Source organism: Podarcis filfolensis (genome assembly GCF_964270895.1).
Source record: "Podarcis filfolensis genome assembly, chromosome: 14".
NCBI classification, from domain to species: domain Eukaryota; kingdom Metazoa; phylum Chordata; class Lepidosauria; order Squamata; family Lacertidae; genus Podarcis; species Podarcis filfolensis.
This window is the reverse complement of record NC_139616.1, coordinates 7,567,656-7,595,136: the sequence shown is the minus strand read 5'-3', so window position 1 is coordinate 7,595,136 and position 27,481 is coordinate 7,567,656. Positions and strand designations below refer to the sequence as shown.

Sequence of the window (27,481 nt, the reverse complement as noted above, 5' to 3'; positions counted from 1 at the left end):
AACTACAACTAATCCAGAATGCGGCAGCTAGACTGGTGTCTGAGAGTGGCCACCGAGACCACATAACACCGGTCTTGAAAGACCTACATTGCTTCCCAGTACGTTTCCGAGCACAATTCAAAGTGTTGGTGCTGACCTTTAAAGCCCTAGATGGCCTCGGCCCTGTATACATGAAGGAGCATCTCCACCCCCCATTGTTCTGCCCGGACGCTGAGGTCCAGCGCCAAGGGCCTTCTGGTGGCTCCCTCACTGCGAGAAGCAAAGCTACACGGAACTAGGCAGAGGGCCTTCTCTGGCACCCATCCTGTGGAACACCCTCCCATCAGATGTCAAAGAGATAAACGACTACCTGACCTTTAGAAGACATCTGAAGGCAGCCCTGTTCAGGGAAGTTTTTAATGTGTGACATTTTAATGTATTTTTAATCTTTGTTGGAAGCCACCCAGAGTGGCTGGGGAACAAATAATAAATTATTATTATTATTATTATTATTATTACTAGAGTTGTCAGCATTTCTGACTTCAAGAGATGGAGCACCCAACCCAGCAAGCCCTTTAAAAAACAACAACCAGGCAGTGACAGGAGATGCCTGCTCCAATTTAGAAGCAGAGGACAAAATTACTGCAAGCAAACACAAAAAAACTAATGAAATAACAAAATAAAAGTTTATTAGAATTAGGAACACTTTCTCTCCCTCTGTTTAGCCTTAACACGGAACAGTCCAGCAGTTACAATGAAGTCTAATAACAGTTATTTCCACAGCATGAGGTGCTCTCTAGATGGAAAAATTAGGAGATTACAAGTCTTCAGTCCTTCACAGCCCTGTCCGATTGTCATACCAACCCCCAAGTGCTGAATAACAAAATCCTCCTGTCCATGGAAAGGTTCTCCAAAGAGCACTGCTCTTGTCTCACGCAATAACTGATTTTTAACACAGCAGTTGTACTAAAACATTTCAGGGTTAAATGGTTTTGAAAATTAAGACTGTCTGATACATACACTACAAAAAAAAAAAAACCCCAAACAGCTGCAGTGAATTAGGTGGAACAGAAAGAGGGTGGGTGCTAAATACAGACCATGCTCTGCTCTCCTGTTGTGTGTGGCTAGAGGCCCTCATTCAATTAGCCCATGATAAAGTCAACACAAACCATTATTTAAGCATATTGCACCAACCAAAGCTTGAGTAGCATCTTCATTGCCAAGTATTTGCTTTTTAAGGAAAGAAGAGACTGCTTAAAGGAGAGGAGGAGGAAAACTGTCTAGGATTGATGAGCAAGCCTTTACAAGAGCTTCTGTTCAAGTGATCTCACTCCACAGCCCACAGAGTTTTAGAAAGTTTTCCAAAATTAAGTGTACGATCCTCAGGAGCAGAAGATACAGCAGATTTATATACAGTTTTGGATTTTTTTTAAAAAAAATGGACGGGGGGAGGGTATGGCAAGAGCAAGGTGTTTGGAAATGAGAAAAATCTGGGGGAAATGCTGAAAGTATGGAACACATTCATCCAATTTACACACCCACACAGCAGGGCCACCTGTTCCAATCAGGCCAGTTCTAGGCAAAGATGCTAAAAGAACATGGAAAAGAAATCTTCACTAGACTGGAAGTTCAGTCTGAGCAGCAGTGTGCAAAAGCATAGTAAAAGACATGACAGAAAGCCTTAGAAGGAGAAGTATCCAAGCAACAGTTGCACCACACTCAGTTTAATGGAGTGGAATTCTTTGAATAAATATTCACACCCCACTGAAGGCGAGAACTCATCTTCCACTGCAATGTTACCAAGCCAAAGCTGAAGTTCGTCTTCCCTCGATAGCTTCTGCCCGATTCAGATTTTGGGACATTGCAGATGGGCAGCAAGCAACTAAATAAGCCCTGCCAGACAAGTTACGTGTGAACAGATGCAAAGCTCGGCTTCTTGTACCGCTCAACAAACAAGCTAGGCAGCATTAGATTAACCCAAGAGCTCAGCAAAATCTTACTACTCTTTTCAAGTGCAGGCGCTCAGAAATATTTCACATGTTTGCTGCAGTTCCTTTTCTTTTCAGAAGTCTTTGCCAGCTGACATAGGAGGCTGCTGTTCTGGAAACACAAGCCAAACCATCACTGGGGACTCATGGAACTAGCTGAGCAGATCTTTGGATCTGGGCCACAATCTCTACTTGAACGAGCAGCAGAAGCTGGCTTTAAATACCGCTTTAGCAGATCTACTTTTTCTCTCTCTCAACCTGAAAGTGTAAAACACTGCCATCGTGGAAAAGTACCCACACAACGCAGGAGCAGATTTTAAACAAATTGCTTCCAAGTGGTGCTTTATCGTAGCCTTTATTACAAAAAAGGACTGTGTAGATGAAACTCACTCTTCCCTCTCACTGGGGTGGGGGTGGGGGGTGGGGAGAGAGGGGAAATACCCCAATGACTTCAGAGACTGCAGATCCTTGCAACTAGATGGAGTGTTTGCTGTATCAGGCTGTATCAGGCACTTTTTCCAACAACCAAGCTGCAAAAACGTAACCCGGAGGAGCTCCGTCTCCCTTTTTTCGGTGTTTCACAACTGACAAGACAAAGCAACAAGGAATGTTCCATTTGAGCACTTCAATCCACAGAGGAAAATTCCTAACACTTCCTATGTATGACGATGATCCAGGTGTAAGGTGAATGTTGGACATGCATGGAAATGGACAAGAGGGATGGCTATTCTGAGCAAAAAGACAAAGCAGCCAGAATCACTACACTTTCATTTCCAAACGTTAAAAACACACACCAAGGTAAACCAGTTTGCATCAGAAGCTGAAGTGCAAATGGGACGGTGTCCGTTGCCAGCAATGAACACACCCAAACCATGGAATAGTTGCAAAGGAGCTGCAGGAGGAGGAAGAAGGAAATCAAAATCTCTCAAACAGAGAAAGAGAAAGAGAGAGAGCGAGAGAGAAGGAAAGGGAAAGATTTGTTACAGCAGCACACACTGCCCCCCATCCCAATCTCAGGTAAAAAGCAAAATGAAAGAAAAATGCACAGCAAATAGACATCATCTTGAAGATTTTTAAAGAATAAATATTTTTGTAATTAAACATTATGCAAACACGTGCCACGCTTGCTCTTTGTCCATGCATATGCGCTATATACAATTTTGAAAAATACTGTGTTGTCCTCTTTGTTTTTTTAAAAGTCATATACAAAGTTTTTCCTTGCTGTGTGCCCCGCCTCCCCCCGCCCCAAATCCTCTTTACAATAAGCCAAACAACATTCACCCATGAACTGGTGCATGTGGGGGGAGGAGGGGAGAGTAGAGAAGGGGAGAGGGAGGGGGAAATCTCATACCAAAGTACATCAAAATGGCTGGTTGGACATGAAAAGCAGTGTCAAGAAACTGTTTTAAGTTTTATCTGTAATACGCATAGGAGAAAGAAGGAGGGGGGGAAAGTCAGCTTGGAGAATGAAGCTACATTACAAGTTAAAGTTGGAGGGTTGTTTTGTTTTTCTTAGTGCGTCTGTCACACTTACTGGCCACCTAGAATACTGTTGTACAATGGTTTATCTACCTTTTTTATTACAATATAATTTACTTAAATTTTTTTCCATTAACAAAAACAGAATTCCGGTACTACAGACCAGCGGTGTAATAGGCGTAGTGCCCCTTTTTGTGTGTGTTTTGCTTTAATTGCATGAGCACTCTAGATGGTAAAAGGTTTTCAGAGTTCGTTTTATGCAGGCCAGTCTCAGTCCTCAATATACTCCCACAGATCCTTCTCGTAGCCTTCATGCACATGCTGCAACAAAACCCTTCGCCGGCTCTCGCAGTATCTGCAAGGGGAAGGGCGCACAGTTACAGTTAAGAAAACAAAGGCTGAATATTTCGCACACAATGCATTTCAAGGCAGCATGGAAATAGTTTAGTCAACAGCGGCTCGCAGTGGGAATGTCTACCTTTACCTTGCTCAGAATGGAAACAGAGACAAAGGGCCTCCCATCTGGATAATTTTACAGGTGAGAGAGATTATGTGCTGAAGCAGAGCAGGCAGGACCTATTACCATATAATCATTATTTTTATTAATGCTATGACAATTGAACTCAAGCTGTATTTGCTAAGCATGGGTCTTGGCCCAATTTCTTAAAAGTGGAGCCTATTAACTGTGAGAGCGGCACAATATTTACAACCTGGAATTTTGTAGGCTGAGACAGTGCTCCTCCCATGCGACACAAACTAAACTAAACTCATATGCAAAAATGTTATCCCAAGGAAACCCACTAAAGGAACCATGCCTTGTAGGTGTAAAAACTACCTTTTGTGACCCCCTTGTGGCGCTGTGGGTTAAACCACAGGGCCTAGCACTTGCTGATCAGAAGGTCGGCGGTTCGAATCCCCACAACGGGGTGAGCTCCAGTTGCTCGGTCCCTGGTCCTGCCAACCTAGCAGTTCGAAAGCACGTCAAAGTGCAAGTAGATAAATAGGTACCACTCTGGCGGGAAGGTAAATGGCGTTTCCGTGCACTGCTCTGGTTCACCGGAAGCGGCTTAGTCATGCTGGACACATGAACCCAGAAGCTGTACGCCGGCTCCCTCGGCCGATAAAGTGAGATGAGCACCGCAACCCCAGTCGTCCGCGATGGGACCTAATGGTCAGGGGTCCCTTTACCTTTAACGTTAAGGCACAACTGTGTCACAAAACCAGTCCCATGTGCCAATTTCTCATTCACTCATAAAGGCAAGATCATGTCCTTTAAAGCAACAGAAAACCATATTGCATGCAATCTGAGGTCAGTGGCCTCCTTCAGCTCAAGAGCCGCCAAAAAAATAAGGACTCGCTTGCTAGGTTACAATTCAGAATGTTAACAGCCAAGAAGCCCCTGTAAACAGAGCATGCTAACTTGATTTTCCCATGTGCTGCAACTTGCTGCTGTCTCCAGCTGCTTGATTCAACAGCAGCAGTCGATCAGGAAACCTGGTTGAAGGCCAACACAGAAAGTTAGCTGGCTAGCCTCCCTCCACCACAGATTGTATTGGGAGTAAGCAGCAGAATCTCGCTCAGCCATTTCCTGTAAGTTAAGCCACTTTAATGCCTAAGAGACTGGCACATGAAATGAATTAACAATCCATCAGTTTTGAACAAGAGACATACCTGTACTTATCTTGCACTTTCTGCTTTATGTCTTGCAGTGAATCTTGAGATATATCTCGCTCCAGATACCCAGAAAGGACCTCGGTAGCATTTTCCAAATCTGCTTGATTATTCTAGGCAGGCAAAATACAAGGCACACTTTTAATAAACTTAAGCAGTTCCTTGAATTGAGAATCACCACATGAATGGAATTTATCCCTTTTGCTAGCAAATACTCATTGAAGCCAACTTTGAATATTTTTCTCGTCTTACAGCGGTTCTCTCATTTGGTTGTATGAATAGCAGGCAGGATAACACACTAACGTATTGGAAAACTTACCATCACCTTCTATAGTACTACAGGCAGACAAAACCATCTTGTGGTTGCAAACCAAGTAGATGTTATTCTGGGCAATCATGACTTCTGACCAACAGCCATTACTCTTTCCCATTAAGAAATCACAATTCTTAAGGGCATTTATCTATGTGACCAATTCACTGCTCCTGTCTTGGAAGTCAGGTGGAAGCTATATTATAATTGGCTCCAGCAGTTAATTATTTTGCATTTTATAAGCTAGGAAAAAAACCTATTTACCAACCAGGCCTTTCTATCTGGCTCTCAAAATTATCACCAGCTCATGCCTCTCACTGATCTTGCTTTACAGCATCACTGAGTGTTTTCACCTGACTAAAATGTGTCTGATAATGCCTCTCGCTCATATGGATGGAGGCATATTGGGTGAGTGGGTAGGTATGTAAAAACTAACACTGTAATAAGGTAAAATTTATATTAGTTACTCCACACACATTTGTCTCTGACGCCACTCGCCATTTGTGGCATTTGTTAAGTTTCCTAGAAGTGGGCCCCACCCCTACACTTGTTAATTGGTGAGGTAGCAAGGACAACACTGTTTACATTTTTGGGCTGTTCCTGTTCTGATATCCCACAGGAAATGAAATCTAATATTAAAGATTGCCTTTGTGGCAAGGCTGAATAAATGAGAGGCAATTTTTACTTGTTAAATTGTGGATTTGCTTACACTTCCTTTTATAACTCCAAAACGTACCTATACTGCACTTTTGGTAATACAGCAAGTTGAAATTTATTTATTTGCATGTGTTTGGAAAGTGGTTTGTCAGTTCGCTATGCATTTGGACACCTCTTAAGATACTGTGAACAAATTTTGCACAATGGTTCCTAAGATCAAGAAGCAACTTTTTGTTTATGCTGGAATACAATGGGATCTCGTGTTGACTCAATATGTCAACATAAATTTATATTGTTAGAGTGCCTAACAAATAAGGTATTAAAATACAATAAAAAAGAAAATAAGCTGTAGAGACACCAACTAAAACAGCAAGTTTATCGGAGTAGAAAGTAAAAATCAAAACTGCTACAAGTTAACAAAAGAGCTAAATCTGGTAGTTGTTTTTTGTTGCTGTCACTTTGCTTAGTTCCTAAATGATAGCAATGAGGGTACCACGCAGGCCTACCTAGAGAAGGCATTCAAAAGGCAAGGAGACTCTACAGACAAGTTATGTATCTCTAAAACAAACTTTGATTCCCACCATTCTGAAGAAACTCCACAACTTCTGACTTTTGAATAGTTATGGGAATTCTTCAACAGGACACTTTGCAAGGTGGCTTACAACAATGTGAAATTAAAGTGCATAAAAACAAAGAACAAACTAGAAACAGCTGTCTTTTTGTGTTCCTCCCCTCTCTGAACTGCCTCCTGCAGTGACCCTCCACCTGGTCATTATATAATTTCATTACACAAGTTTTGTGAGAGCTGAATTTGCATTTACTTCTTCCACCATCCTGTCTCTAGTCAGGGCAGGCCAGAAAGAAGACAAATCAGGTTCTATCAGTAGAATGCTGATGATTTGCAGATTGTCAAGGAGTCCTGGAGGACCTGCTCCCTGCCTCGCAGGCCTTTCTCACCTGGCCTGGGAGGGTGGGGCCCAGACTGACTCCAGCTAAAAAAAGTTGAGGCTGCTGAAGGGACTCTTGGGCGGGAGAACTGTTTGTGGGGTTTTGCTGTGAATTTTTCCCCCTGTTGTTGATGTGTGTGGTTTTTTTGTATATTTATTTTAAATCTTACGATTAATGTGAAAATTGTTCAGTTTGGTTGTGCATTTTTAATGTTTTATTTATTGTTTATGGCTACTTTTATATTTTAGTTATGTATTTTTCCTGTTGTCAGCAGCCTTGAGCAGGGTCTGATCTTTGGAAAGGCAGCGTACAAATAAAATTATGCCTGTATGTATGTACGTTAACACCTGACCCACTGTTTTGCATCATGTATGCCCACTGCCATATTAAGTTTGCAAAGAAGTGAGCCATTGTATTAAGTTGTAAATCACTTGCAGATGCTTCTGCTGAAAAGTGGGATGTGGGAAATAATCAACAAAGTTAATAAGCCTATATTGCCAATCACCCCAGACACTTGCATGAAATTGGTTTTGTTTAACTAAGGAACACATACAGAGTTCGTGGCGGACAGGACTACACAACTCTGGAGCCATCACAGAAAAGGCCTTCAGAACAAAACCGCTGGAAAAAAATCACATAGTTGTTACAGAAAGTCCAATTTAGGGGCTGCACAAGTCACTCATCCAATGGACCATAATTCTACACCCGAGCTACTCATCAACAGCTACTATAACCAGCTTCAGAAACTGAGGCAATAAGGCTCTGGATTGCTGGTTACTAAGAAAAAGGACTGGAACAGGACTATTGAGCTCATGTTCTATGTGTGGGATTTCCTTAGGCATCTGGTTTGCCACTATGGGAACAGAATATTGGACTAAATAAGCCTTGATCTGATCCTACAGGACTCTTATGCTATGCTAGGACCCAACAGCTGGGTTAAAAAATGTCTGGTAAACTCTCCTTACCTCAAAGATAATGGACTGATTATTCTTTTTGAGGTAGAAGGCAAAGACGTATGTGTACATGAGTGTGGCACGACACTGGCAGAGGACATCGACTGCTTTCTTCAGGAACTGGACCTCGATCCATGACATGTTGTGCTGCTGCATCTCCTCCATTTTCTGCTTGACTTGGGCATAGAGTTTGTGCTCAAAGCGCAGGCTCTGCATATGGTTCATGTAACGGTTGCAGTAGAAGAGGTACCTCTGCAGGGCTGCTCTGGATCGCTGTGTTAATTCCCATTAGGGAAAAAGAAAATCAATAGTTAAAACAGAGTAATAGCAGATTGACTTGCCCCATAAATGAGGGGGCTTGGAAAATTTGGCCACAACAGGGCAATGTTCTTATTCAAAGTCCCACAGTACTCCTTTTGCTTTGAGTCTGATCTTGTTGGCACTATGTGACACAGAAGAGAGAGTTTTAAGCAGGTGGAAAAGAAAACAAAGAGTCCCTTGCAATCCCCAAACAGTGCTACAGGATCATGGAGCCCTGAACAGGGACTTAGGATATACTTCATTTTGTTGCAATTCTCTACTTGCCACATTTGTGGACCTGATAAGCGGCATATACCCGGTCATGTGATGAACGGACATTTTTATTTTTCCATATAAATATATAGAAGAGGTCTTATTGGCAGTGGGTTCTGTGGCAAAACTGCCCAAGTGCAACATGGTGAAATAAACTGCCTAGATAGAAATGATATCCATACAGAAATTAATCTGGTAGAAAACCTCTTTCAGCAATAAGCAACTGCCAAGAAGGGTTTGGCTGATAGGATATGGGGTTGGGCATATTCATACTCAAATTACTGCTTCCAGTGCCCAAGTTGGATAGTTTTACAAGTTGGCCAGGACAACATCAGGAAGCAGTAACAAAATGGGTCGGCCTCTTGTGTCAAAGTCTAACAGTTTTGTGGAGTTCAGCTTGAAAGCTAGCAGTGCTCAATTGGAAAATGCAAGCACAGTGCAAAGCTAGGCCAAACCATCTTACTGAATAATATTACTTACTTACTTACTAATATTGGTCACCAAGAGTTATGGACTCACCTCTTGGGCATCTCTTGCTGCCTTTGCATCATCCTCATTATAGCGATTACAGTTGTACCTGAAAAAAGATTTTTATGAGCATAGTGGATTCCAGAACTTCTTTTGTTTTTGCCGCTCTGAGGCTCCAAGTATTCTTTGGTAAGTACATAACTGTAAACATAATAAGCCCCTCTGATACCTTGAGCAGAGGCTCAACAAGAAACAGCCCAGACCTTTCTCACCCTAAGAAGTATAGACATATGCACCAGCCACTGCTCTGTGTTTTTATCCCACAGGAATTATTTTTGCAGAGTACAGAAACAAAACATGGCAGTACAATTAGACACATAAAGAAAGCTTGGGAGGAATTCATTTAAACTTACCAGGCGGACCCATGAGGTTCCCAGGGACCAAGACACACCCAGCAGAACTCTGCTTTACAATTCTGGTTCCGACAGACCATGTGATTGCAGCCTCCATCCTTTTCTATGGTCACATGGCATTTAGGGCATTCCTGTGACGGGTATGAAGAGTGGTGGAAAGAAATAAAAGTGGGTGTCTTCCAACTTAAAAAAAATGGGGAGGAATGCAGACAGTGCTTTGTGATGTTACAAAGAATTTGCAATAGTGGCTCTTCTGGTTACACATTCAGCTGTCAGCTGGCTTCCCATTGCTGCCTTAGCAATGTAGTGAAAAGGTAGTCTTATAGCAATATAATAGCACAAAATAACAGATCAATGCCAGGAAAAGTTGCACTTCTTCCAGTTCATGGGATAGCTTAGATAGGAAGCCATTTGCAAGTAGTGGGTCATTTTCGTGTGTGTGTGTGTGTGTGTGTGTGTGTGTGTGTGTGACGCTCAGCTTTGACACTTGATATTAAACACGTTCTAGATCTACTGATTTAAGTCCAGTGAGACTGGGTTCCACATGCACTGAATGAACATACTAAAGGGATGGGTCGTTGTGAAGTGAAATAGCACATGTTTTGCAAACCAAAGGTAATAGGTCTAACCCTTCACATCGCCACATAAAGGCTGGGAATGGCCAAACTCTGAAATCCTGGACAGCCACAGTCAGTCTCCATAGGCAATACTGAGCTAGGTAGGACCAATGGTCTGATTTGGCCTAAAGCAATTTTCTGTATTCCTATACTCAGCAAACCACATGTAAGTACTTCTCAATCTATAAAGTACTGAGATGTTTGCCAATTTGGCACCTCCATTCAATTTAGCTCTAAAAGCCTCATTTTAAGTAGAGCTAGACAGAAGCCTGTTGTACCTTTTGGTGGTAATGTTTGGCTTCACTGTGAACTTTGAAGTGGGGGGGGGGGGTAAGGAAAACACAGCCCATTATTTACATGGAGGACTTACCCCTCACTACTCACAATGGAAGTTCAGGATTTGACAGTTATGTCTTTGTAAGGGAAAAGCAGCTCTGCAAGTGTGAAATTTTGAGCATCTAACATATTGGCCCAAATATAAGCCTTTTTTTTTCCAAATTCCGATTGTGAAAAGTTAAAGTGCAGCTTATATTCGTTGGCAAAGCCCGCCCCCGCCCCCCCGGGGCAACGGCGCAAAGTCCATCTGCAGCTCCCAAGCCTCCGAATTTTAAAGGTGCAGCTTATTTGCAGTGCGGCTTATATTCAGGCCAATACAGTATGTTTTGAAGAGAAATGTGATGCTTCCAAACCTTTGTGTTTGCTGCAATCCAGTTTGAAGTTTCACTGTCATCATCACATTTCTTAATCCATTTCTTTAACCACTGTCAGGAGAGAGAAAAAAAGAATGGTAAAACAAGAGAAGAAGTGAAAAACGCCACAGAGAAATGTGCATCTGCACCTCATGGCTCACAGGCTCCTCTGAACTGGACACATCATATCCTGTTAAGCAAGGTTTGCCCATTCAGATCCAACACTCCAAGATAACACATCAGGATTCCAGCATAAACCTTTGAATAATTATGTATCGTGGATATGTCTTACAACTATGATTTTCTTCATGTTTGTGTCAAATACCCTCTAGGTGGAAATAAAAGATCTGAACTAAGGGGAGGAGTGCTTATTTTGTTGTTACAGTCAAGATGGACTATTCTTTCATACACTTGTTACCCAGAGTCAAATAGTTCAGGGTGAATTACACACAACTTAAGGGAAACTAAACAGGTAACCATGGCAAAGATGTCTGAATAGCTTGCTAAGTATCATCAAAGTATTTTACAACACTACAACTGTGATAGTTAAGCAGAAAGGCTAGTTTACTTTTCCAGCACTCTGCCATAGACACTCACCTTGCATTTAACAGGATCATGCCAGTTTTCACCACAGTTAAAGCTGTAAAAATAAAAAGATTTATACATATTACACAGTCTATGGTTATGCAACACGAAAATTTAGAGGCTTGCTCTAATTCAAGCAACTGTAACTGTTACCTCCTAAGCCAAACATTATACCAGCAAGGTAATGTGGCTTGACGGGTACCTGAGAACCTCAATTTTTCAATCCCAGACAGGAAGTAAAAACACTCAAGTTTATCAGATCCCAAACGGACAGTGTTTGGCTTGCTGGTAGTCGGCATGGATAGGCCTACCAAGGCAACTTGTCATTTCAAGAGAAACAGGAACCACCTTCCGCTTAGTGGTAAGTAATCCAAAATCATTACAACCCAACACAAGAAATGTTTGCTTACCAAAACTGACGGCCACATTTACAGCGAACAGGCTTAGCATCAGGATACTGAACTTTAACAACATGGTGGCAATCTGGAGCAGGACACCATTTTAACAGCCGATTGCACTGCAAAAATAAAAAGCTACCAGATCTTACTTGGAAATTGACCAGAATTAAAGATATCAAAGTGTGGTATTTCCCTTCCATTTCCCCAGAAGTCTCCTTTTAGCCAAAGCTTTGTTTCATCTTGACAGGAAAATGCCACAATTCTCATTTTGGTATAGACCTTGTCCCTCCACACCAACAGCCAAGCAGAATATGCCAAGCCAATTTCATAGAATCAGTTATAAAATGAGATGGGGGGCCCCAATGTTACCCAGGATAACCTTCTAAATAGAACCAACTCCAGATAATCAATTTAGTAGTCCCCCACCAACCTTCCCAATGTCACCAAGACTACAAATGCAATCTATAAGAAAATCTATTCTGATGACAAAAGCAAATTAAGATACTCTAAAGGTCATAATCTATGCCTAAAAGACAGCCACCCATCCATCCTAAAGTATTTTGTTCCCTTTGGCAAAGCTTTAAGAATCTGAATTTCAGCTCAAAAATAAGCAAGGTAGCTTGACAAGGTAGTTTTAGAAATGGCTCATCTTTCATGTTAAGTGGTTTAATTTTTAGGGGGCCAAAGGTCCGTGATGTTCACATATGGGTCGCTCCCATGTGTCGTCTGCTCAGGAGAACCTGGCAGTTTTGTGGCTTAGTGTCACACCAGTGCAGGCACATTAACAAAGATTGAATTGAGGGTCACATGTGGCTTATTGTGATTCTTCAGTCCTCTTCAGCTTAGGCTTCACCGGCATTCCACAAATTGAATTCAAAAATCCTTTTATTACAAATGAGGGGACAACAAGCGAGGCTGTTTTTGAGTTTCCTCAAAGGTTCACCAATTATAAAGTTGTAACACATCTGCTTAAGTAGCACCCTACAGTAATACTGGATTCAGTTCAGAAGCACCTGCTCTAGGTTCTGATGAAGACACAAAAAATTTGTGCCTAGTTGTTCTCAAAGGACTATAAATCGAGTGCTTGAAATACCTGGCACATAATCAGCAATGTGCCTTTAACAACTATTACCTTCTCTAATCTCCTGAACAGCTGTCTATAGCCATTACATTAGGCACTGGGATTTCAAATTTCTGCTGCAGAATGCTGTGCTATAAAGCAACGTTCCAGCTTAAAGTATTTTCGTATTTAAAGCAGCATTCTAGCTAAAATCATGCCACCTATTAACAAAAAGCTTAACACTCTCTATCAGTATGAGCCTATGTAAGATCAACCCTGTTAATTGGGGTGGGGGAAGCAACCTTTGCCAACAACTGAACAAAATCTGACCCCCACCCCCACCATGAAAACTACATGTAAATGCCTGCTAAGACAAGAAAGAGATGGGCAAAAGCCCTCAAATCACAGCCTGTCTCTTCAGCATAGTTTGAAACATAACACTCACCTCTACAAAACTATTAGTTATTAAATGCTGGTACTTTAATTTAACCTTTGAATCTGTGATGAGGCGCCTAAGAAGAGAAGGGAGAAAAAACATTTCATTGAGAACATTCATTTTTTGGCAGTCCACAAATTGTTTGCTACATCAGCTTTATTGCTTGGCAGAAGCCGTGAGCAAGGAGAATCATTTTCGCAGACTGCGTAATTCCCCACCCCTACCCCCACAATTTTAAGGCATGCTGTATTTTTACTTGGCAAACACACATTTTAAAAGCAGAATTAATACCCTGCTTTCAAAAAAACCCAAAAAAACCCCACCACTGTTTTGTGACCAGTTTTTATTCGCTCTCTTGTTCCCCAGATATGTTTTGCTTATTTCTACTCAGTTGTTGGCATGCCTGCAACCATTTCCTTCACAGAGCCCAGAACACAAAGGCAATGTTTAATCTTGATTTCCATCCCAATGTAAATTAGTGAATGGACGTACAACACTGCACTTGCAAAGTCATAAGCAAAATGAAAAACGGACGCTAACTAGTGCAACATGCATACCACTCAGAACCTATCATCAAAAGTTAAAACAGACACCTGTAGATTTCTGGTGACACCAATCAAATATTTAAGAGACTTTTTTGTAAATAACCATATACTGCAAAACAATAATGTTTTAATGTAGGTTTCATGCATTATTGAAGGCAATAATCCAAAGTAGTATACCATGTGATAAATGAAGAGCCATAACAAAGATCAAATTTTAATTTAGTATTTAGCGACAGTCTCCGTCAGTGATGTTTAACATATGCTTTGCAGCTTTATTTAGATAATTCTGCTCTAAAACAAGTATACTAGGCAAAAAAACTTCTGTCTGAAAGTAGAAGCCTGTGACAAAGGGGTTTCCTTCAAGGAATGTAATGGTTGTCCAACATTAATGTTTAGAATCCTGACTAATGGCTATATGCAACCTCTAGGTTCAGGAGGAATTTGCCACTAAATACCAGCAACTAGGAGCAACTTTGGGAGAAGACCATCAGCTTTATTTCCTCTTTCTGGGGTTCCAGCAAAATGCTAAACTATTTGGATTTTTGGTCTGATCAAGCAGAGCTCCCAATATCTGCACTATTTATTCCATCAACCAAGTAAAATTTTTACTGTGGAGATTAACTCAAGCAGCTTTGCAAATGGGCATCTTGTGGCATGTGGCCTACAATACTTTTGTTGCTTTAAAGGACAAGTACAGGGAAATATACATGCCATGTCTGCCTGCAGCAGGTCTTCCCTGCACATGCCATACTGAAGCCCCTGGTGGTTCTGAAAGATGTACTTAGTGTTTTTTATGTTGTCCTGGGTTAAGTCCTAGGTATCAGCCAAATAAACATTTTTAGTTCTCAGGCTAAGCCTTATTTATTTATTTAACAGAATTCGCATACCACTTAATTGTAAATAAAACCTCTAAGGAGTTTACATACATGACAATACCTAGCTAGTGGCATGGCAATAAAACCGCTAACGCATTTGCAAAGCTAAGCAGGGTCTTTTATGGTTTCAAATTAGATGGGAGACGGTGTGTTGAGATCTGCATTGCAAGGGTTTGGACTAGATGACCCTCGGGGTCCCTTCCAAACTCTACAGTTCTATGAGTTATGGAAGGAATCACAAGCCAGGGGTGCCACCACAAAAAGCTACACTTTGGTCCCAACTAACCTAACAGGCAGATATTGAAGGCAGTCTGGGCCTCCTGGGAAGACACTGAAAAAAGCATGCTAGGGTTCATATGAGCACAGGCACTTAAGAAGATAGACTGGGGCCAAGCTGCACAATTGCTATATAAAACAATAACTAGCACTTTAAACGTAGCCCAGAAGATAACAGGGTGCTTGTGCAAACCTTGGAACACTTGTGTCACATGCTGCCTCCTGCTAGCGTTCAACAAAAGGCAAAGCAGCTGAAAGACAATCCCTGCCTTAAAGTTAACCATTTGACGCAACACAGAAGTGTGGGGGAAAGGTATAGTGAGGGAAGAACAAGAAATTTCAAACACTGCTAGGTAAAGTTAAATATAGCTGAGCGAGAGGAGCAGCCAAACTGAGCTAGTCTTACATCAGAGCTGACAAAGGGTATCAACAATACTAAAACAACAACAACCCCAAAACAATAAATTTTTCAAAGCACAGGGATGGCAATCCGCTTTTTAAAAATGTGTGTTAGAACACACTAGCAGGCATGCATTTAACAGAATTCCTTTTCCATTAATAGACAGCTATTCAAAGTTAAAATCATGTTCTGTGGTTGAGGAACTACATTTCTGATACTGATAAGCCTCCTCACACTTACAAGTGTCCACACACAAAAATAATCTGGTAGGTACAAAAGATGGTGGTGATTATTTTTTGCCTGCCTGGCCCCTAATCTTCACTGCAGAAGTTAAGTCCAGAAACCCTCAATATAGCATTTTATTGCATTGTTGTATTACTTTATGTTTATTCTGCTGTTCTGCCAAAAAAGGTCCCAGAGGAACTTACTAATGACTACAAACAGGAACTGTCCCTGCCCTCAGGCTTACAGTCTAAAAAGACATAATATAAAAGTCAAATGGACTGGGAAGGAAGAATAAATAAGCAAATTCATGTACAGGTTCTTGATTACAAGTTCTTCTAACGATGAGCTGGAGTAGAAACAGATTAAGCAGAGGTGGCACCAGATGTTGCCAGTCTCTCAGCTACACTAATGCGAGTGGCTCGGCATCCCTTCTCACCCCCTCCTCTGCTGCAGCCTGATATAATGGCTGGTGCCTGGTGATAAGAGGGAAGAGTCTTGCAGATATATCTGAAAAGGTTCATCTGAAGCATTACTTCTGTAACATTTAATGGGTTGCAGATGCCAGCTCTATTGAAACTCTTTAAAATGAGGACTGCTTCAATGTGTTATTGTTATGTTACCTAGCCTTGTATGGGCTGCTTAAAGAAACTAGAACTTCCCTGGCCCACGAAGGAGCTTTATGTGTACAAACCAAGAGTACACTTTCATTCTTTTAATATTACACTGTTCGTTACTGAGTAAAGATTTGTCCCATTTCAAGCTTTCTACCTACAGGAAATACTTTCCATGTTGAGAAATCCACCTTAACTGAAGAGGATTTGGGGGACATGTTCAGGGGTGCACAAAGTTTTTGCAGAGGTCTACTGGGCCTCAATCCTGTCCCATATGAACTGGGTGTAACAGAGAGAGAGAGGGGAAAAAACAAACACACATTGAGACACAAATCCCTTCCTGCAGCCACACTGCAAGGGAATTTTGGTAACTGTGCACAAGCAGCCTTTCTGGGTAGTTTATCCTGCATTACTCATCTTCTCAATTAGATACACCCAACACGTTTCTGAAGAAACATGGGTATCCCCATAAAATTCAAGTTTCAAAACCACTGCATTAAGGTGACCTTAGAGCTACTGTCTCCTGCCTCTCCCCTCCCTGTGCTCCTTGTCTGAAGAACAAGGAGGCAAGCCAGCTAAACCACACATGCTAAGGCATATTCCAGAGCACTGGCACACTAAAACCCACAATACTAATTTCCAACTTTTGTACACTAGACTAGATGCTCTTCCACTTTGCACTACTGGATCAAATTATATGTAACAGTTGTCTAAAAAGACATAAGACAAGAAACTTTAGAAAGACGACACCCCTTCATACAGATGGCCATGAATAGAGAGATGTGCACCATAATCTAGGGATTTCCATTAGCATATTAAACACTAAATCAGTGAACTCTAAGGAAAACAAATGTATTAGCTGGTCACTTACAATCTCTTTTTTTTTGGGGGGGGTCAAGGAAAGCTGCAGAAGGCCACTATGTACCTGGGGCATATGGTGTCCGCTGTTTACCCTCTTGTTTATTCATTGGCTGGGACTGGATATAAAGTGTTGGCTGCTAGGCAGCGTAACAAATGTTTCAACCTGTACTTGGGGAAGCACACATTTTTAAAGGGTACAGATCAGCCTTTGCTAACCTGGTGCCTTCCAGATGGTTTGGAATATGCATGGTATTCAATTAAGTTTCACCACTGAAATTAATGAATTCAACTTAGTCGTATCATTAATTTCAATGAGTCTATTCTGAGTAAAGCTGAACACCACCCTATAACTCCATTGTTCTCATCATGAGAAGCGCACTGATTTGATGCCTTGAAGATTTTAAAGCACTCTCCCTCTGTCAAAATGTGCCATACCTGAAGCATCATCCATCAGTTGCTTCTAATGTGTTTTGTAAAGATGTGTTTTTTTGCCTGAACCTATGAGATTCAACCCTATTAACTGAATTTCTGTTTTTATTGTTTCTATATTGTATTTCTGTATAACACTTAGGGCTTTCCTTTCCTTTTAAAAAAGTGATTTAGAAATGCTTTTAAGTAAATAAAAAACATAAAAACAAATTACAACTACAAGAGATTGGGGGTATAATTCTCTGTGAACCAAAACAAACCTAGGTCTGACAGGTACCTTACCTGGAGACCACCTGTGAACCTCTGAGATGCTTGGACAATGAATGGAACACAACATTTAAAACTATGGGGATGTCAGACAGAGGAAAAAGATTCAATACACAATGAGCTAGCAGATAATGACATTTACTGCTGGCACAGTATTCCTCTCTGAACAGTTCTCATTAAAAATATGATACGTAATTCGTGTATGTGGAAGAAAAGGTAGGATACCTAAAAACATGTGCCTTTTTGTTTTATGCTTTTTGAGGACAGTCTCAAAAGTACTCCCTTGTAACTGATGTTGTATTACAAGATAAAACTAGTTTAATAATCAGAAAAAGGCTATGTTTTAGTCAGATTATTTTAGACTCTATAAAATCAGTACAGTTATACCTACTGTCCATATTTAAACAAGTCCCAACTTAAAATGGAAACAGTAGAAAAAGGACCACAACACTAATTTAACACTAAAAGCAATCTACAAAGAATGAGGGGTGAATAAGGCCAAGCTCGGGATTTTATTCCTGGAAAGGATTACACAAGGTTGACTAAACCATCTAATGTAAGGCTGTGAGATCATGAACTTAAATTTATTAGATGACCTAACTGCAGTTCAGAGGTCTCTTGCTTTAAGTCTGTGAAATCGGCCAATGGAAAACTTCAGCAAGTCATTTTATGACTTTGTAAAAAAGCTCCTGCAAGCAAAACATACTGCAAGCAAAAAGGTGAAGTTGATGGCAAAGCAGAAGCATTCTTTGGTGTCAATTATGGAGACTACAGAGGAGGCTCACTTCTCCCAAGGCATCCAAAGATGTCCATGGATGATCATGTAAGACTGACCCATTATATTTTGATAAAACACAGCTTTGGGCCAGCCAACCGATCTGTTTTAGCGCTCAACACAGGAAGGGAGGTATTACTGAAGTCATGTATCAACTATAATACTTACATAACTGTATTGTCATCAACCAAGATATCACAGCCATGAGCAGGGCATGAAATTGTCTGGTGAGGGGGGGAAACAGGAGTCAGAAAGAACATCTGATTTAGTTTGAATGGCAGTGAAGAATCTCTAAGAACTGTGTACACTCAGCAGCACTTCTAAAACACAACACAGGTTACAAGAGGTTGGCCAGCCAAGGGCATAAGTTTAATTGTACTCATTAGCTGTAATATAAAACAAACCTCCCAGGTGATTGTTTTAAACACCCTCCCAAGGCAAAACCTAAACAAAGAGTCACAAATTCTGGTTCTCAAGCAGAAGTTTGTGGTTGCCAAGAGACTGGTTTTTGACTGGGGAGATTTGAAAAGGCAGGTGGGTGTCTTATCCCTGAACTTGCACTGAACCTCCAAAACGCAGCACAGAGTGAGGGACAATTCCCTGCTCCAAGCTTAGAGCCGGGAAGGCAGGTGAAGGATCATATTTGGATTTGCACTGCATGGAAGCATAGCTTGATAACAAGATCCAGTTTCCCTCTTCGGTTCACAGCTGGAGCCAGGGCTCCAAGGTGCTTCTGATGCAATAGAATGCCTTGAAAGAAGAAAGTCAAGCCAGCAAGCCATCACCCCTTCAGCACAGAGCTGGAGTGAGTGTTGGGAGTTTGTCATTTAAGCACTGCGCTTCTGAAGCACTACAGTCCTCAGGCTTCCTCTCAACCTGTGAGCAGGGGAGGTGGGGCAGGAAGGAAACTGGCCAAGTGCAGTATAACCAGAGGGGCAAGCCCACCTCCAGCTTCATGGTTGGGGCAAACCCTAAGGCTCTCCACACCTCCTAGACACTTGAAATGGTGAGCAAAGTTGTGGAGCCTTGAGCAAACAATTCTTTCTCCGACATCAAAACATAATGGAAAAAAGTTTTACCTGTCCCATGCCTTCCTCCATTATTTTGGTAGTTAAATATTCACTCCAGCACTGCATACAAAACTTATGTCCACACTCCAAACCGGTGAAGTACTGCAAAGAGAGAGAACGTTATGTGTACTGTGTACTCTTTTCCCACTGCTGCAAGATTAGCTGTATGCAGTTTTTCCTGAAAGTATCATCATCTTGCAAAATGTCAACATCTTCCCTTCAGAGCATCCCTTCCCAACCTGGTGTCCTCTAGATTGTGTCGGACTACAACTTTCATCAACCTAGAGACTGAGGCTGATAGGAGTTGTAGTCCCAGGGGCACTGGGTTGGGGAAGGCTGTTAGCTATCATTACTGCTATAGCAGTTACTTTAGAGCTTCTTTCAAGTATTAACTGACCTAACTGCACTCACTTGCTTTAACCAGGAAATCTTATGGTGCAGTTAGTCCCTGTGTTTCAGAGTTCAAATAGCACATAAAAAGTAGATATCCCCACTCTTCATTCTCATAATGTAAAAAATAAATAAATCACAAATCAGAAGCGCAGGAGAAAGAAAACCAGAATACATGATCATAAACACGTTACAGTAATTGTTGTTGATGTCATCCGTCTGTCTTGAGACAATGGAATGCACCTCCTCTCTGAGGCACAAACGTAGGCAGTGTGCATGGAAATCCTGGGCTGCCCAGACGACAAGACCACGCTCTCAGCCTCACTGTGGTCCATAGGAAAGCAGAGCAATACATTTGGCACCAACTTGGCTGCAGAAGCTGTCAGAAGGAGGCGTACTAGGTGCTATCCAACTATCTTAGGGACTACATTCCAGATGTGTGTAGGGTTTACTCCATAGCCTTTTCTTCTGAAGATGTCCCGCAAGGCAGCAGGTATGGATTTTTACTCAGGGCTTCCTCCCAAAGCATTTTTTATAATAATGCCAGATGTCAAAATAGTACTCTGTGCACTATGGAGTTCTCTGGCCAAGGCATCATCGGAATCAGCGTTAGGGAACCATTTTTAGGCAGTGGGTCATATTTTTTTCTGAGCAACCTTTTTTTGGGGGGGGGAGGTGTCACATGAGAGCGATGGATGTGGCCAGAGGCAAAACTGAGCAGAGCAATCAATCCTTTTGTTACCTTTGCATAGAAATTAGCCTAGTGTTCACACTCACAAACCCGTCTATCCTCCATCAAGGGAAGCAAGAGGAATTTTCTCGGAGTTCAAGAACACAATCCAGTCAGGCAAAGTCTCTCAAGGAGGATGTGAAGCAGGGACAGTAAGGGGGTGTGGCCTGGGGAGAGTTCAGAGGGGCTTGGAGGGCCATTTCTATGTGATATATCAAAGATAAAGGTGGAGGCAGAAAGTTGTGACAATGAGATTTGCAACATGAGAGAGCTAGAAGCAACATTGGCCTCCTGTGCATCATTTAATGCACTACTGAATGATTATTTTCATCACACTGGTTCTCAAAACCTCCAATTTGACTTAAATCTTCACAGATTAACCTCCACACATATAGTTTTTGTGCTGGGGTGGCTGTGACTACTGCCCCCTTCCGTATCACATGCCCTGCCAAGCCCAACCCTGCCAATTTCTGCATTCCATGCAGAGGTCCTGGATCATGCGGAACATGTACACTTCACATATTTTCCACTCAATGCATAGACACAGAGGAAATACATAATCAGAGGCATGGCCAAAAGCACAAGCCTGCTCCCATCCACATGCAGAGTTCATGAATGGCAGTTAACCTGTGAAAGGTATAATCACTGCCTTCTCTGCTCTACTGCCCCCTCCCCTCTGCTGTTCCCATGTCTCAACTAATTTCTGCACATCCCAGTGCTTGCAGTCCCCACACCAACACACACACACACACACACACAGAGAGAGAGACAGAGAGAGAGAGAGAGAGAGAGAGAGAGAGAGAGAGAGAGAGAGAAAAGAAGAAGAGGAGGAGGAGGAGGAGGAGAATTCAGCCCAGTTTTCCAGGTATAGTAGCCCCAAGTGTTGAAAGCTGAAAGATGTGAATGCAGGCTTGTTGACAGCATTTCATTAATCATTTTCAATGAATTCTCTACACTTGCAAAAAGACATTCCCTACATGTAATAAATGTAGTCTACCAGGGTAGGGAAACGCTATCAGCCTGAGTTGTATTAGAACTTGCCTAACCTTTAGTGGGCATACACAAAAAGCTTCCCCCCAAAAGAAGAAAAAAAATGTGCCTTTATTTCCCCACCCTTGGCACAAGCACACATCTCTCTCTCTCTCTCTCTCTCTCTCTCTCTCTCTCTCTCTCTCTCACACACACACACACACACACACACACACACAGAGCCTCACATCAGGTAGGCACAAACACAGTCAGCATTTGTAACCTTCTCCACTCCAGCACTGAGGTATGGGTGGCTGGACAGATTCCCCGCCCACTCCTTAAACAGCTGCATTTGTACCCATCTGCATCCCAGCACTGGAGTGGGGGTAGGGAAGATTTTGCCTTTTACTATCCAGGACGAAGCAGGAAGCTAAAGTATACAATGCAACTATTAAACATGCATACTATTTGTGACAAGAAGTCATGGTTCCCAGCACCACCAACAACCCCAGGGCTTTTTTTCAAGTCTAGCTTCACATGAAATTTAGGCTACTTTACTGCAAAAGTTTCAAATCTGAGGACAACAACTGGCAATGCAAATATATCTTGTAAATTCCCTCTTTCTAAATGTGCTAAGCCAAGGGATATTAAATGCATGGCGTTAAACCTCCACTGTTGCCTTCTCTTCAGGGCTTCCTCTTAACTTGTTGAACTTAAATCACGTTTATGGACTAGTCAACAGACTTCAAGGAAAGGAAACGGCAAGAAAGCCTGGCCTAGTAACTAGCTGCTGACAAAAGCAATGGCATGAGAAGCTCCCCCACTCAGAAATATTTGTTGCCAGCTATTTATATAGCATCTCTCCTATTTTGTTCACCCTCACCAGGAGATCTGAGAGGCACGTGTTAAATGCAGTGCAGCAAGTGGGCAGTTAAGAGCGAAGGCTCAACCAAACCCAGTAAAATCTGCAAGAGCTCTGGTATCTCACCCCAGGCTTATTCGTCTGCGTTGTTTTTGAGTTCAAGTTTTGTGCTGCCTTCTGCTGTGGAATGAAGTGCATAAGTATTTCTATAGCCAAGTTTAAAGTTCTGCTTCCTGGACTCTGCACATTCAGACTCGGTATATGAGAGCACATGCTTGCCCTCCCTGGTAGCAACATAAAAGTTCCAATCAGTGCTGCCGCTGGGCTACTACCACCCAGTCCCTGCGACATGCAGCCCTGCAGTCAGTGTTCCTGCCCAGTGGAGCCAACTGTCAACCTGGGTCATATGTGTGAACTCTGGTTGTTGTAGTTGTTGGCACCCGTCTGTCTCAAGAGACAATGGAGTGCGCCTCCTCTCTGGGGCACAAGCCTGGGCTGTGTGTAAGGAGGTCCTGGGCTACCCAGACAACAAGATTCTTCTCTCAAGCCTCAGGGGTTGCTGGAAATACCTCCATATTAATTATACCAGTTCTGCCTCAATGTATGTATGTCATGGGTGGGGATAACATAATTAACATGGTGGGGCTGAAAAATATCAGGACATGGCCCAGGGCCTGATCAATGCCACCACAGGCCCTGTCAGCTGCTGCCATGAGAAGGCAGTCCCCGTCAAGACACACTATGCTATGTAAAGGGACCCCTGACCGTTAGGTCCAGTCGAAGATGACTCTGGGGTTGCGGCGCTCATCTCGCTTTACTGACCGAGGGAGCCGGCGCACAGCTTCCTGGTCATGACTAAGCCGCTTCTGGCGTACCAGAGCAGCACATGGAAATGCCGTTTACCTTCCCGCCAGAGCGGTACCTATTTATCTACATGTACTGCATGCTTTTGAACTGCTAGGTTGACAGGAGCAGGGACCGAGGAACGGGAGCTCACCTCATCACGGGGATTCAAACCGCCGGCCTTCTGATCAGCAAGCCCTAGGCTCTGTGGTTTAACCCACAGCACCACACTACGCTATGTGCCTGCCTCAAAAGACCTCAAGGCATTTGGCTGGCCTTTGTTCGAAGCAGAACACTGAACTAGATGAGCTTTGGGCTGATTCAGGAAGGCCATTTTTTTATTGCTATAGTCACTAAGTAAAGGTAAAGGGACCCCTGACCATTAGGTCCAGTCATGACTGACTCTGGGGTTGCGGTGCTCATCTCGCTTTATTGGCCGAGGGAGCCGGCATACAGCTTCCGGGTCATGTAGCCAGCATGACTAAGCCGCTTCTGGCGAACCAGAGCAGCGCACAGAAACACCGTTTACCTTCCTGCCGGAGCAGTACCTATTTATCTACTTGCACTTTTGGCGTGCTTTCGAACTGCTAGGTGGGCAGTAGCAGGACCGAGCAACGGGAGCTCACCCCGTCGCGGGGATTCGAACCGCTGACCTTCTGATCGGCAAGTCCTAGGCTCTGTGATTTAACCCACAACGCTACCCACGTCCTGGCTATAGTCACTAGTCACTCTCAATTACCTGTGGGAAATACCTGCTCTGCTTCTTTATATGTCCCAAACTTTGACTCTAGCATCAGTATTCCTCCATCTAATTTTGCTGTTTCACAAGCAGAGATCTGCGCTCAAAGCAATATTCATAAAGCTGCATCATCCTATGCAAACAGCTCCACTGAACTCTTTCTAACCCCTGCATATATAGCATTACTCAGAGGTCTCTGTGCACCAACGGCCTAGTCACAAGACACTGGGGAGTGAACAAAGACAGACAAGGGGAAAATTCAATTTGGAATTAATGAGAGGAAAAACAGAATCTCTAATGTTTAATTATACATTTTCATCTACTTCAAGAGAAGGATGTGCATTTTGGTATTACCACTGGCAAAACCCCAACATCACCTCACATTTTCTTCAAGATTAATTCATTATTCTACACTTTTTAAAAACATTGCTAACGAAAGGTAGCTAGTCAGTGATAAGAATTAAAATCCCACAAAGATTAGTTGGGCCTAAATCCATTTTTCATCCATCTGCCAACATTAATTGTGCTTAACTCCTCTTGGGACATAAGAATATCAGGTTGATTTTTTTTAAAAAAAGATGACAAACTATTATAAAAAACATGTGCTAGGGAAGGATAACGGATATTTGGAAGTGCTATACAACAGGATGATGCACCATGGACCAAAACAGATTAGAACAAACAAAATTAAGGATCCCTTTGTACAACAGTTTACTAAATATACAAAGGGAAATAATTTTAGAAAGAAATTAATTTTGAGAACTTTGGTATACAGGCAGCCCCCTACTTAATACGTGTTCATAAAGACATCACTGAACCATCACTAAAAAAGCAGAAAGGGGGTGGGGTGTTTTGCAGGGTTTTTCACTGGGTTTCAGTTATACACATAATTCCACAAATGGGGAGCCACTGCAGAAAATGCCCATTCTTGTGTTGCCACACTACAAACCCCTCATGGAGGAGGCACACAAAGAAGGGCTTCAGATGATGATCTCAGGGTCCAGGTAGGTTCATATGGGGAGAGGTGGTCCTTGTGCAGTCCTAAGCCGTTTAAGGCTTTATAGGTCAAAACCAGCACTTTGAATTGTGCCTGGAAACTAATTGGTAGCCAGTGCAGTCGGACCAGGATCGGTGTAATATGCTCAAACAGTCTTGTCCCAGTGAGCAACCTGGCTGCTGAATTCTTCACCAGCTGAAGTTTCTGAACCATCTTCAGAGGCAGCCCTATGTATAACACATTGCTGTAAAGATACTAGAACATAGAGAGGCTCTAGGCTGGCTCTGTCCAGATAAAGAGTACATGGGGACCACCAGCCCAAGCTGATGGAAGGCACTCCATGCCACTGAGGCCACCTCAGCCTCAAGCAACAGCCAAGGATCCAAGCTGCATACCCAACTCCTTCATAGGCAGTGTAACCTCATGAAAGCAGGCAGCCACCTGGTCTAAGGAACCATGCACTAACAATGCCTCAATCTTATCTGAATCGAGCTCATTTGTTGGCTCTCATCCAGTCTATTACCGAAGCAAGACAACAGTCCAACACAAGCACTGCCTCACCTGCAGATACAGAGAAGTAGAATTCTGTGCCATCAGCATATTGCCGACAACATACTCCAAACCTCTGGATAACCCCTCTCAGTGGTTTAATGTAGATGTTAAACAGCATAGGGCACTGGTTTTCAACCAGTGTCCTGAGGCACCCTGGGGTGGCTTGAGGAACATTTAGGGGAGCCCTAGGGGGGCACCCTTTAATTAACTTGCAGCCCATATCTTCCTGCATATTCTCTCTCTCTTTTTCTCCCTGAGGAACATTCGGGGAACTGGCAACTTTAACCTGCAGCCCATTATCTTCCCGAAACAAAACAGTGACAAAAAAGTGGGGAAACACTTTTGCATGACTTAAATCTCCCCTCTCCCCCCAAAAAATTCTCCCCAGCTTCAGTAACTAACAGTTCCTTAGTTTTACACTTGAGAAATGTAAGAAAACAGCAAAGTAGCTCAATGGTGTGGGTGTGTGTCCTATAAGGAGGGATTTAAACATAACCCTGAAAGTGAGGAGTGTCTTCTGTGTTTCTCTCTCCTTCTACCCTCAACATTCCTCCTCATTCTTCTTCTCTACCTCTCCCTGCAGGCAACCCACTCCTCCTTCACAGTCACCAAGCTTTATGGGGACAGGGAGAATGTTGCATGAAAGAGCCATGTATGCATGTGTGTCCTGTGCTGTGTTTCTCGGTTTCCTTCTCCACAATAAGAAAATACTTCTGATCTTCATATTGTTTTGCGCTCTCCCCAACCCAATGTACACTCTAATTTCAGGAAAGGCAGGCTAGGGTTGCCACGTGGAGTGCGTCAGCTTGGCCCTGAAAAGCAGTGGCATTGCTTGGGTTCCCGCCGACACGTGCTCCCACTTACAGACATGCCAAAAATGGTGCCAAAAAGAGGGAGGGCAGAATGGGAGGAAACTCCACTTATGTGTGTCCTGTAACGGAACCACAGTGTAAGTGACTGGTGGACTCAAAGGGAGCCATGGACTCAAAAAGGTTGAAAACCACTGACATAGGAGATAAAATTGAACCTTGCAGAACCCTACATTGAAGGCTCCATGGGGAACACCCCTTAAGCAACACCCATCCAAGTAGGATCCAAATGCTTTGGAACATTGTAGTGCACCGTATGCCAGCTGAAGGAGTAACTCAGTATCAACTGGCAAGTATAAAAGCATTTGAGACTCTGCCTTGAAGTTGGACAGCATTCATATATACAATTATGGTTTAACTTGTGCACAATGATCCAAACAAATGATATAAGAACCAAAAGGATGCACAATAAAAAAAATGAATGCAAGACAGCACATGAAGATATTGCATTTTACTTAGGAAACTCAATTTTTATTACTCGCTGACTGGCATTAGAACTTGTTATAAAATTAAATTACATGAAGTCAGAAGTACTCGGATAGAAATCCCATAAAACAGAAGCAAAGTTAAAAGACTGCATGAAATTCTAAGAAGAACAATGTTATCAAGACGTTATTGAGATGATAAAAAGAAGTGGATAATCTCACAAAACAGCATTTTCCAAATGTTTGAGAAACCCTGGGATTCCCTAGTAAGATCAAATAATATGCCCCCGCAAAGGCAGGTTGCATGTCACTGTTAATCTTCAATATGGAGTATGCTGGAAATGTTGGCCACACTGGAAGTCACAGGGAATGCAAATGCAGTAACACCGAGATTCAAAAAGGTTTGCAGGGGTCCAATGTGAATTGAGTATGTGTCCTACAACATTCCCCCAAATCTTCTGCTATAATGCAGAAGAGGGAGGTTGTGCCTTGGCAAGCAAGTCAATGAGAGTAACACTTGGAAGCCATATAATTTGAAGAACAATGT

The 27,481-nt window shown here is 42.5% G+C and overlaps 1 protein-coding gene and 1 long non-coding RNA gene across 2 annotated transcripts in view; one reads left to right on the top strand and one right to left on the bottom strand.

The window, feature by feature from the left end:
* Positions 1-651: 651 nt before the first annotated feature.
* The window catches only part of ARIH1 (ariadne RBR E3 ubiquitin protein ligase 1), a 48,709-nt gene continuing 21,879 nt past the window's right edge, over positions 652-27,481 (bottom strand). The window contains exons 4-14 of the mRNA XM_083586654.1: positions 19,568-19,660; positions 18,657-18,712; positions 13,234-13,300; positions 11,741-11,847; positions 11,343-11,385; positions 10,746-10,817; positions 9,440-9,570; positions 9,078-9,135; positions 7,998-8,258; positions 5,118-5,230; positions 652-3,801 (exon numbers count right to left, since the gene is read on the bottom strand). Coding sequence (XP_083442780.1) covers positions 3,717-3,801; positions 5,118-5,230; positions 7,998-8,258; positions 9,078-9,135; positions 9,440-9,570; positions 10,746-10,817; positions 11,343-11,385; positions 11,741-11,847; positions 13,234-13,300; positions 18,657-18,712; positions 19,568-19,660 — 1,086 coding nt within the window. The 3' untranslated portion in view covers positions 652-3,716. The remainder of the gene's footprint in view (positions 3,802-5,117; positions 5,231-7,997; positions 8,259-9,077; positions 9,136-9,439; positions 9,571-10,745; positions 10,818-11,342; positions 11,386-11,740; positions 11,848-13,233; positions 13,301-18,656; positions 18,713-19,567; positions 19,661-27,481) is intronic.
* Positions 19,667-26,003, top strand: LOC310749838. The gene is made up of 2 exons (XR_014541837.1): positions 19,667-23,709; positions 24,078-26,003. It is a non-coding gene; the product is annotated as an uncharacterized lncRNA (long non-coding RNA).